This window comes from Camellia sinensis, chromosome 13, assembly GCF_055761805.1.
Source record: "Camellia sinensis isolate YWXY chromosome 13, ASM5576180v1, whole genome shotgun sequence".
Lineage (NCBI taxonomy): Eukaryota > Viridiplantae > Streptophyta > Magnoliopsida > Ericales > Theaceae > Camellia > Camellia sinensis.
This window is the reverse complement of record NC_138973.1, coordinates 24,472,623-24,481,831: the sequence shown is the minus strand read 5'-3', so window position 1 is coordinate 24,481,831 and position 9,209 is coordinate 24,472,623. Positions and strand designations below refer to the sequence as shown.

At 37.0% G+C, this 9,209-nt stretch overlaps 1 protein-coding gene across 2 annotated transcripts; it reads left to right on the top strand.

Annotated features, from left to right (window-relative positions):
* Window positions 1-2,222: 2,222 nt before the first annotated feature.
* Window positions 2,223-8,537, top strand: SIGC (RNApolymerase sigma-subunit C). 2 transcript variants are annotated; one of them, XM_028203100.2, is made up of 8 exons: window positions 2,287-2,664; window positions 4,743-4,903; window positions 4,998-5,180; window positions 5,307-5,564; window positions 5,653-5,883; window positions 6,814-6,954; window positions 7,064-7,261; window positions 7,760-8,537. In XM_028203100.2, the coding sequence occupies exons 1-8, from the start codon at window positions 2,574-2,576 to the stop codon at window positions 8,039-8,041; spliced, it is 1,545 nt and encodes a 514-aa protein (XP_028058901.2). In that variant the 5' UTR covers window positions 2,287-2,573; the 3' UTR covers window positions 8,042-8,537. The 2 variants fall into 2 exon arrangements, with proteins under 2 accessions (XP_028058900.2, XP_028058901.2); XM_028203099.2 differs by having other exon boundaries at window positions 2,223-2,664; window positions 4,998-5,564.
* The last annotated feature ends 672 nt before the right edge of the window (window positions 8,538-9,209 follow it).

Sequence of the window (9,209 nt, the reverse complement as noted above, 5' to 3'; positions counted from 1 at the left end):
GGCTGTACAGGAATCAGAGTCCGGTTTCTACAATGGAAAGAAGGGTGAAGGGAACGAAGCCTGGGTTTCCCCAGGGTGTGGTGTCTAGTTCGGCTAAAGTAAGATGGACATCATCAGGGATATGGTAGTCCTTTCGGGACTCGGCCATAGCCCCTAGTGAGTTTACCAAAAACCTATATTTACCCATGAGGTCTTAAATTATGTATAAATAAGCTGGAATGCTAGCTCGGTGCTGAGATGCCGATGGATATCTCAGTTGGACGTTCAAAAGAGTGCCTGGGCAACCTAGTTAGAGTCTGCAAAGTGCAAAGGAAAAAGTATTAAGCACAGATTGATGGACCGTGCTAAAAGCAAAAAAGGAAAAATAAATGATGTCTTAGCTCAGCTACGTGGAATACTATCTATTCTTAGCCCGGTTTGAGCAACGGACTTTAGCCTGGTTAAGTTATGAGAAGTTCGTGGCCTGGCTGTAACTTATGGGGTAGCATTCTTAGTTCGGTTATGACTAAGTCAAGAAGCTGGTTTAGCCCCAAGTTATAGCTCGGTCGATGGTTGGGGCTTTCTAGTACGACATTGCGCAAACCTAATATAGTTTGCTAGCTCGGCTAATGTGAGGCAGAAGGTGCTTAGACCTATCGAAACTACAAGTATGGCATAAAGTTTTAGTTCAGTTGTTTAGTTTGGCTAGGTGCGCGCCTAATACAAACAACTTCCTAGTTCGGTTGGAGTGCGATTTTGGATCTAAAAACGTCCTATTTTAGTTTGTTCGCAAATCCAGTAGGTGTGAGTACCATTCAAGAAATTCTTACTCATTACAGAGAAAACTATTTGAAAAGTGTTGTGAGAAAACACGTATATTCAAATGGCACATGTTGCCAGTCAAATGGAAAGCAAAAGAGGATTGAGTTACTTACAGATGGGAGAAGGGAGGATGCCGATTTGAAACCACAAAGATGGTGTTGAAAATACAAGCTTCACAGGTGCAAAGGTTACAGAAATGGAGGCTCAAGCGAGAGAGAGAGAAGATAAATAGTGCAAGTGAAATGGTTCGAAGCATAAGGGTTTGTTTTGTGAAAATGGAAGAAAAAAAAAAAACAGGACTGTTCAAAATTCGCGAGGTACGAGGACGACGTGACAGCTACGCTGGGCCAATGAGAGTCTGCCACGTGTACATGGAATAGAAAGCGATTCAATGACAGCGTCTGAAGAGACGTTTTTGACCGGACATATTAATAGCCCGGTGTAAATTTAGCTCGGTTGAAGACCACAGTTTAGCTCGGTTGAAAGGCTAAAATTTTAGCTCGACTGGAAACATGTAATCCCAATCATGCTACATAGATGGAATTAAGGGGCAATTGAGAGAGTAATTTATGTCTAAGTAGGAGACTTCTTTGTTAATTGGGCTGCAGGATGGACCAAGGTAAAAGCAAATTTACTTCGGTCTAAAAGACTAAGCGCATGAGCCGAGCTAGCTAAGCATTGTGCTTGGGAGAGCCGAGCTAGCTTGGCATTGTGGGCTTGAGCGCCAAGCTAATTCCTACTTCGTACTTGGTTAGATCGGTATTAAGGAAACAGCCCGGTTGGAGTATGTTAAACCGAGGTACATGCAGTGAAAGGAAGAACCGAGTTAATTGGAGTTCGGTCTAGTCTGCGGCTTCAGCATGGCCATATTAGCTCGGTCATATTGACATCCAACCGTGGTAAAACCATCTCACTTGGTTTAAGCAGTGAGGGAGTGGTGAAGCATAACTATTATCTTTCAGGAGTGTAATTCCTAAAAGGACTCTACATGGAGGACTAAGAGTCCTACTAGGATTGTGCCACGCGGAACCTATAAAAGCTCGTAACATCATCTATGAAGAGGTAACACAACTTTCATTCTTGAATACACAGAGTTTTTGTCTATTTGTCTATTTTGCTGACTTAGACACTGGAGAGGTATCCAGCACACACCGACTGAGGCACCGGAGAGGTATTCGGCACACACCCGCCGGCTAGCTCACGTTTGTGTTTTCAAAGAGTAAAGCGATGATATTTAGAAGAGCGCAGACTTAATCAATATAATTATACGAGAAGAATTATTTCGTACTCGTACATTGATGTAATATATTTAGTTAATAAAAGAAGTAAAAAAGTTTGTTTGATTCTAGAAGGACACTTTGCATCGGTAACGGATTAATTGAAATACATGTAAATTGTTCTGGATTAATTGAAATACGAGTAAATTGACCCAGAGATTTGGGCATTAAAAAAATATACATAATTTTTGTTTCAAAAAATTATACAAAAATAAATGGTGTGAATTGGGGAAAAAAGGTGGAGTGTGGTGGCACGGTTGTGCCGAAAATTGGAAGAGATATTTTGTGGGGGTGAAGTAAGGTGAGGTGAGAGAGGATTTTGGAGAGGTTTTGACCCTTTCTTTGTGATGGGGAACCAGTGGTCGAGAGACCTAAGTTAACTACACATCCAATTGCTCTCTCTCTCTCTCTCTCTCTCTCTCTCCTGCTAAACCTCCTTATGATTCATGAACATTTGATTTGAAGGCCACTCTTCAATTCCTTATTCATTGGGTAATGGGTTTGAAGCTAAATGTCAAATGGGGTTCTCCAGTTCAGTCCCCTTACCACCTAACCACTTCATCCTATTGCCCTTCTTCATTCTCATGTAAGTCCTTTGTATTGTTTTTCTTTACATTTTACTGATTTCTATGGTGTTGTGTGATGTTTTTAGTATTGTTTATTATAAAAGATAATCGATTATTGCTAAAATTGACTATAAAATCATGGGTTTTGTTCTACTTGCATGCTTTATTCTTTGAAATAAAAACTTAGTTCAATCATTATATTGCAAGACACAATTCCAATTCAATAATATTATTACTTTTGTTTATTGCTTGAATTTATCAGTGTTTAATGTTTATTAGTTGCTTGCAGTTGCACCCTTAGGGCACAATCCAATTCAATAATATTAATTTTATTTATTGCTTTAATTTATGACTTGTTTGATGTTTATTAGTTAATTCTAGTCTTATGATTGCAGTCATCTCCTAGAGTAGAAAAACACATCAGACTTACATTTATTCTCGTTGGCATATCTGATCCTGTTAAGAGATCCAGCACGCACATATGGTTGTTTCCATGTCCATGTGTTGTGAGGTGTCTTGTTCTTTTACTGACATTAATTTACTTTGAGGAGTCTTTTTTTTTTTCTTTAGTTGGCAAGAAAGAAACTTAATTGATGAGATCGATGAATACACATTGATACAAAGACATCAATAAAGAAAAGGCAAGTGCACTAAACATCAAAGCAAACAAAATTGATACCTATTAGGTTGGCACCAAAAAGCAAGCCCTATCAACTACTTTAAGGAGTCTTTTATAGTGGTGGAGGGCCGAGGTTGCCAAGGCCTGGATTTTGGAGGTATTTATTGTATTTTTCGGCTAGGGTTTTAGTGTGTGAGAGTGCAACCACATTGTAGAGCCGTTGAGTTGAGAGGTTCAAAGTTGTGTAAACCTTATTGCGCATAGTGGATTTGATCTCTTCCCCTCTGTGTACTTCGGCTCATTGCTAAACTCGTGTGTTTCCTTTGTTTCTCTTTAGCAAAAATTAATTGGCACTGCTTCCTTTTAGATTTTTTTTTTTTTAATTTTTAAATAAAAAAGTTGCAATTGTTACGTGAAACTCTGATGGTAAACCTATTTCAAGTTAGAGTTTTTGTTGTTTGCGCACAAATGTTACTTTTGTTTTTCATTGCAAGCTAAGATTGGAGGTGGTTCTTTGCTATTTTAATAATTGAATTGGTTTAAGGTCATATTGTAAGCTATGGTTTGGTTTCTGGTTGGGTAACCATAATTTGAGTCAACAGTCTACAAAGAGTGGAGTTTCTATATTTTTCTCCAAATATGTCCATTAGTGTGCTGAACCTTGTATGTTCCTAATCACATACCTGATTTCTTTCCTCCTTATTTATTTTACGTCTCATCTGGATCATACATCTGCATAACAACAACTTATACTAACAGAATGAAGAATAGAGTTTGTCTTCCCAAAATGATGCTTCATGAATTAAGCATGGGGTTAATGGAGGACTGCTGTTTTTGAGCTGTCCTTGAAGTTCCTTCAATCAGTACTGAGCTGTTTAAAATTTCTTTCACAACTTCATGCTTGAGGTTGGGTATTTTATGGTCATTATATTCGTCATGGTAAATTGCCAAAAAAATTGACTCGTTTAATTTATTCTAATTCCAAATATTTCATTGTTCCTATTCTAAAACTCAGTCTACTGAATTTAGTTGGGAAGTTATTGAGTTTTAGTGGAGAAACATTGTCCCAAGTGCATGTAGGTTGTAGACCATTCCTGCAGGCTGAAACTAGTATTTTTAAGTCAATCAGACAATATTATCAGAAAAATAAAAAGATCCTTTCAATTCTATTTAATGTTTAATATTTTGTGTGTTTTTGGAGTTCTAAGTGCTATCCGTTATTATTGAGTCAACTGAGATCAAAGTTCTACAACATGTCTGTCCTTTAATTTTCAAATCGACTTGATATTTTGAACTTGGGTATCTTCACATTCATATTGAGACATGTATACTCAGTGGTTTTCTTTTTGATTTCATTGCACCAATGTGTGCTTTTTCTAATTGATCTATAATATATCATATCATTAGTTTTATGTTGTTTTTGTTCATATTATCTGTTATTTTCTTTTATTTACTATTTATTTATTTTTAATTATACAGCTAGAAGCAAGGAGACTTCATATGACTCAGCAAGGGTGACTTTTGCTTTTGTTATTTCCTGTCAGAGTGAGGCTTCATATAATGGTCCTTTGAAAGCACATAGATGTTCAACTGCTCCTCAAACCTTAGAAAATGATTACTCAGAAATGGAAGACATAAAGGTTCTCCCCTATTTTAGAGTTTTGTTGATAAGTAATTGTGATTTGTTAGTTTTTAACATCAAATGGATACTTAATTTTGACTCTGATCATTCAGATGAATATTGGCAAGAGGTCCCACGATGGCTTAAATAACACGCTTGACGATAACATAACAATGCCCATGGGAGATGATAAGCTGACATTCCTTGCAAGCTTACAAGCAAGCAGGGCGTCACAATTTGGTTTATTATTGCAAAATCTTGATATGTTGGAATCAACATTTGCTGATTCAGATGTGGTAAGGTTGGAAAGAGATATTATGGTGCAACTAGAAAGGCTTGGAGCTCTAAAATTATTCCATACCTGTCTGTCCAGGACCCTTAAATCTTCAACTTTTTCTGACTTCTCTAACTCGCCAACTCAGCTTATTGGAGAGCTCCAGAAGAATGACACGGCGGATGTTCACTCAGGGAAAATTGTCATTCCCTCTAGAAAGAAGGAAGAAAGAAAATCAAGAAGAAAAAGAGCATCAGAAAAGGTTTCCGGACTGGCATTTCCATCAAAAGGCACCCAAAAGGACCAGAAGAAATCTGCTTTATCTTCTGTAAAAAGACTATCAAACTCTAGAAGTAGAAGACTAAAAGTTGCAAAGAACGAGGCTGAAATGGCAAGAGGGGTTAAGGTTATGATCTGTTTCTGTGAAGTATTATTCATCTTCTTCTGTTGTGCTTTGGGAATGATTTTGTATGTCATTTTTTATAATATTGCAGTTGGTCGAATATTTGGAAGGAATCAGAACAGTATTGGAAGAAGAAACTGGGCAAGTAGCTAGCTTGAGTAGATGGGCAGAAGCCGCTGGAGTTGAGGAGAAGGTATTGAAGCAGCATTTACATTTTGGTTGGTATTGTAAGGATGAGCTTCTGAAAAGCTCACACTCCTTAGTTGTATACCTTGCAAGAAATTACAGGGGAATTGGAGTGGCCTTTGAAGACTTAATTCAGGTTGGTCAAACTTGTTTCTGTATGATTGGTGTAATTTTTTTTTCTTTTTTTGTTTTAAATTTGTTTCAGTGATACGGTTCTTTAATAGATTTCACCCTAGAGTATTATGCGTGTGGCAATCATTTGGCCATAGTGACCAACTCTGGATCTCAAGATGATTCAGTTACATTTACGATCGATTGTGAGGATCGACCATAATATTATCACCAGTTCCCAATGTCAGAGTATAAAAAGTGTCTATTCTTGACTTTTCAGCTCTTCCCTGCTAACATTGAGAATGGTACAGTCCGCCTGATTCGCTATAGCCGCATTTCATGTTTTGAGTCCATCAACCAGTTTTTTGGGGGTATTTTTTTTTTTTCTGTTTTCTTTTGATTGTTACTATGAATTTGTTTGGCGGATTAGGTTGGATAGGATTATGAGTACAGTAGGATTAGTGAGGAGATTTCGAGATGTATGATAAAGAGTGTTTGTTTGTGTACTAGTGTGGTGGTATTAGTTGTTAGGATTAAATCTATGAAACACCCTCATTGTATAATAACTAGCTTTGTTGTTTTTGTAATGTAAAGGCAAAATTGTACTTTCACACCTAATCCCATGGGATTGGATTACCAATCCCACCCCTCCTATGGGAAAGCTAATCTCATCATATGGGGGTATTCATAATCCCATGGGACTACTAGCCTCCTCCTATTTTTGTCAACCAAACATGGGCTATGTAGGGCTCACAGGATTGCTAGTCCAATCCCCCCATCTATAGAGCCAAACAAACATGACTTAGAAAGGAATGTTCAAAGATGTTATTGATTAGTGCTAAGGATTGGACAGAAGGGGAAAAAAGGGGATGGGTGCGCAATATTCTTTATTTTGCAAATATCTTGTGTCCAGGCTAAATGATAATGAAACTTAATCTTACTCAACATTTTACAGGCTGGGAATTTTGGTGTCATGCAAGGCGCAGTAAGGTTTGACCACACTAGGGGATACAAATTCTCAACTTATGTTCAGTACTGGATAAGGAAATCAATCTCAACGCTGGTCGCACAGCATGCCAGAGGGATTCGAATTCCTGTGTGTACTTCTCTGATTAATTAGATTGCTTCTTTATTCAGTTTTTGGTTTAGTGAATTCTAGAGCTTATTATTCTCTTCATTGCTTTTCTGGTTGAACTTTTATGCAGTTCACATTAAACAAGGCAATAAATCAGATACACAAAGCTCGAAAGGCCCTAAGCACAAGCCAGGGGAAATACCCTGGTGATGATGAAATTGCGAAGTTCACAGGACTATCCTTGGCGAAAATTACTTTGGCAAGCAAATGCTTGAGAGTCGTGGGTTCAATTGATCAGAAAGTGGGGGATTTCAGTGTTAAGTTTATGGTACGTCACACATTTTGTATTCTGCATTGTCTTGGTTCCTTTAGTGCATCAACCTCACTCTTACCAGCACATGAGGATCCTGTTCATTGAATTTGTGTCTCGTGCTCTGGCTAGATATGCCTGTTATTTGATTCAGCTGTTGCATCATATTTGCTTTTCATATTTTGGGTGGATGGTTGAATGACGTGAAAAATTGACAATACCCTCAGATTTAGGTTTATGATAATACTTGGACATGTACCCACACCTTATACTTGTACCTGAGTTTATGTAACATGGAATTGCACTATTGCTATACTTATATGGACTATATATTTGTTGAATGATATTCCTTTCTTAGGACGGTGAAAGATGTGTTCATACTCATTCTGGCAGGGTTTAATATGGAAAACCATCTGAGAAAATTCTTTCCTTTATAGCTCATAGAAATACTTGCCGAGAGTCCTTGAAGAGCTGGTTTTGTTAATTTTAACGTGTTTTTTGGCATTCATGATGCAGGAGCTTACAGCAGATAAATCAATAAAGAGCCCCGAAGAAGCTGTCATGAGGCAACACATGATAAAAGAGATACATGGTCTTCTGAATGGCCTGGGTCTGAGAGAGAGGCAAGTGTTGATCCTAAGATTTGGCCTCGGTGATCACCAGCGCAGGTCGCTTGAGGAAATCGGGAGACGTTTTTGCGTGAGCAAAGAGTGGATAAGGAAGATAGAGAGGACGGCGCTGACAAAACTAAGAGATGAAGAAACCTGCAGAAATTTGAGGCATTATTTGCACTTATAGTTTCAGTTAAAATCCAACAAGCTTCTGCCACCAGCTTTTGGTGAGGAGTTTGGAATATCAAATGTCGTCAATTTTTTAATTCAGAGAATGCCAGATGAGTCTGTACAGGAGATCCCAAAAGTGTTTTCGTCTTGGCAGTGTCTGAAGATTTGAATTGACTGTTGTGAATTCCAAACTCAAAACTCTCCGGTTGCTTCCTGATGATTAGTGTTCTTGACAAGCTCCCCCATTGTGCTTCAAGACCTGATCGGCTCTGCTATACAAGTCCTTTTGTTTTTTGTTTTTTTCTTTTCCCATTAAAAAAATGTCTTCTTCTTTCTTTTCCATTTTTCTCTGGGGATGGGGATGGTATAGATTGAATATGTCGGCTATTTTTATCCTGAATCGTTGTTGTCATATAATTTTCCATAACACTCATCCTCAGAAATGAATATTCAATAATGTATGTATTAATGTATTTGTCTGTACAACGAGAACTCGCAATTTATGTGTCTCACACCATTTGTAGTAGTTCTGATTCAGTTAGCCTTTTTAAAATGAATGTTAGTGTAATTATGTTAAAATTGTAGGATTAATTGTATTTTTTTTCCTTATTTTAAGAGTTATTAGTGTAATTTGTCCTATAATATAAAATAGATTTATCATTTTGAGATGAACTGTAAAATTTGAATGTTCTAGGTTCAACTCTAGTTGATGTTGCATCCAATTACAATTAATATACATGGTTTACATTATTTTTTTGAGGGTAATATTATATCAAAATTTATTACTAAATGATTAGGGTTGGTTTGGAGTGTCTTAAAAAAGTGTACTTTTTGTCTTTTTACGAAAAGATGTGCAGAAAAGTAAAAAGGTGATGTGATGGAAAAAAGATAAAAAAATGGATTATATAGGTTATGTCAAACCTAACCTTAATAAATAAAATGGACAAATTTATACAAAATCAATAATATATATAGTTTTAGCATTTACATATCTTGAAGTTATTGATCATGGAAAACCATGGTGATCTTGTGCACTATCATTCCCAATAAATTCATATAATAATTATCTTAAAGTTCTAAATCATGGTTGCATCTTGTGCATTGCCATTCCCAATATATTCTTAGAATAGCTTAAAATTCTTTTTGCAATATATCGGTGACCAAAATGCAACTTGCAATGCCAC